We start from the raw sequence: 2500 nt of genomic DNA on the forward strand, positions 1-2500 counted from the left end.
AATATTTTTGAGAAATTTTAATATTCAGGTAAATTATTTATATAAGAAATCATCGATTATATCTTAATACTTATTGGAAGATTATGTTCTTCTAAATTCTAATAATCCGGTTCTCATTGCATTGCACATTTTATTCTTAGATCTCCCAGACGCCAAGCCTTTAATAACGGGCGTACAGACGAGCTACAACTTGCACGAGGAAGTCAGATTGAACTGTACGTCTCCCCTGTCGTATCCCTTAGCGAACATCACATTTTATGTAAACGATGAACAGGTTAGTTCACTTCTGATATTTCTTAAATATATTAATAATTAATAATTTATACCCATTTTGCTTTATAGATTGGGCTGTTGGGTATTGGAGCCCCCAACCCTTCCAGTTCTTAGCTATCAGATACCTATATATTTTCACAGATGTAATGAAGTGTTCCGAATAAGGACATTGCTGGTTGACCTAAAGTCTTGGAACTATTTACCTAGGAGAACTATCATGGTAGAAGGTTAAAGAGTCTTTATTTAGTGTCAACAACGAGAAATTGTAAAGACTGTAGGAAGATTCTGAAAATAGAAGGTTTTATGTGAACATTGATCTATGTTGTGAGGGAAAATTAAAGCAAGGACAATAGTCAGCTACTGTTTATGTAGATGTTGAAAGATTAAAATTAACTTAAATGATAGGATAACCCAAAAATAGAGCCGAATGGGCTTTTGTATGGGGAAGTGCATAGGAGTCTCGTGCAAAGGTGTATGAAGTGTCTGACGTTCTGAAAAAAATATAAGTTTTTACATTGAATATGGGATTTGGATCGTGTGTAGATTATATTGTTGTACACAATGATAATTTGTTTTTTTGTAATTGTAAATATAAACCCACATTATCAATGCCATTCTTCATATCATCTCCCTTAGGCAGACCCATCCTGGCTGATACCCTACAAAAGCATAGATGATTATTCCTCTCATCTTCGGACTGCTATCTTAGGACTCAAGTTTATGTTGTGGCCGCATCTTCTAAAGAAGGGCTCAGTCAGCATCAAATGCACCGCAGAAATAAACCCTATCTACTGGGAAAATAGTGAAACTCTTATCGAAGTAGATATTCCTTACCATGCATCTGTTATGGAAGGAAGGGCGTCATCTGCAGATGGTGAGTTCAGAGATGTATATACATATTTTTTTTTTTAACTGATATTCCTTTTTCATCTGATATCAAATCTACATGACTGGTGTTAGGTGGTTGTTACACAGAGGCCATCATGTCATTTACTTCGTTTCTTGCATCACTTTATATATATATATATATATATATATATATATATATATACATACATACATATATATATATATATATATGTATATATATATATATATATAATATATATATATATATATATATATATATATATATATATATAATCAGAACCAGATGGGCTACCAAGTGTTACTGGGGGACTTCAACCTAATGTAGAACATAAAAGAAAAATGGCAAAATGGTATGTGTGTTCCCCAAAGCAAGAGAATTATAATTCTTCTTGATTAAGAGGGTGACTAATTGGCAAATCTTTACGTGGCTGAAGAGCACTTGCCAACTAGTAAGTGATTCTCCATAACTTGGTTACTTGTCTAGCCATTTCCCTACTTTTAAAATAACAGTTTTTAAACATGTTTTGTAATGAAAAGAGAACTAGCTTAATCGTAATCTAATTGGGAAACAATTGGCAGTCTGATAAACCCTTCTTTCTTCAAATGAAAGAAGAGGTATAGTTTACTCAGGGAAGCTTGGAATTATATTTTCTAGTTGAAATAGATCTTGTTTAATCTCATAGAGGTTGGGAAATATTTTTGCCTCTGAGCAAAAGGTAAGGTTTTTATCATGAAAACATGCAAACTAGATTATCTAAGTGCTGAAGTGTATGTCAGGTTCCGGTTTAGGGTTTAGGAATGACGTTTGAAATAGTTTTTTAACATTCTGGAAAAGGTACGTTCATTATCATGAAATGTAGCTAACACCATGTCATGGCTTTGGAAAGGCTACTGAATTTAGAACTAAATGAAGGATTTCAGGAGATAAGGATCTAACTAAATCAGGACAAAGGAATTTTACAAGGAAAGAAGAAGGATGGGGAACAGCGGGCAGTTTATTGCACTGACTATTGTATGTAATTGCTTGCATCTCTGTTAGCATTTGGAGGGGTAAGCTATCTAAGAATCGTATGAATCAACATGCATCGCTTGAGCTACAGCGATGATTAGGCATCTTAAAGATATAATGCAGCTTCAAATCTACGCAAGTCATTTATTCACAGGGTGTTGAGCCTCATTTCATCCATCAAGAGGACAGATATTGTAGTGACTGCAGTCTTGGTTTTCTCTAAAACCACCCTTCTTTAGAGGAATCTTTTAAAGTCAGGAAGCTTGAAGTGAAGTTAAGAGTAACCTTAACTTTTAGTTCAATTGTATTCTTTACTACATGGAGTTGTATTTTATTTCAGGACTACTT

At 33.9% G+C, this 2500-nt stretch overlaps 1 protein-coding gene across 3 annotated transcripts in view; it reads left to right on the forward strand.

The window, feature by feature from the left end:
* Positions 1-2500, forward strand: part of LOC137656131 (uncharacterized) — a 76645-nt gene that overhangs the window by 73141 nt on the left and 1004 nt on the right. For all 3 annotated transcript variants that reach the window (XM_068390310.1, XM_068390309.1, XM_068390311.1), the window contains exons 3-5: positions 141-274; positions 910-1147; positions 2493-2500. The exon at positions 2493-2500 is cut by the window's right edge and continues 1004 nt beyond it. In XM_068390310.1, coding sequence (XP_068246411.1) covers positions 141-274; positions 910-1147; positions 2493-2500 — 380 coding nt within the window. The remainder of the gene's footprint in view (positions 1-140; positions 275-909; positions 1148-2492) is intronic.

The sequence above is a fragment of the Palaemon carinicauda genome, chromosome 17, assembly GCF_036898095.1.
Source record: "Palaemon carinicauda isolate YSFRI2023 chromosome 17, ASM3689809v2, whole genome shotgun sequence".
Classification (NCBI taxonomy): Eukaryota; Metazoa; Arthropoda; class Malacostraca; order Decapoda; family Palaemonidae; genus Palaemon; species Palaemon carinicauda.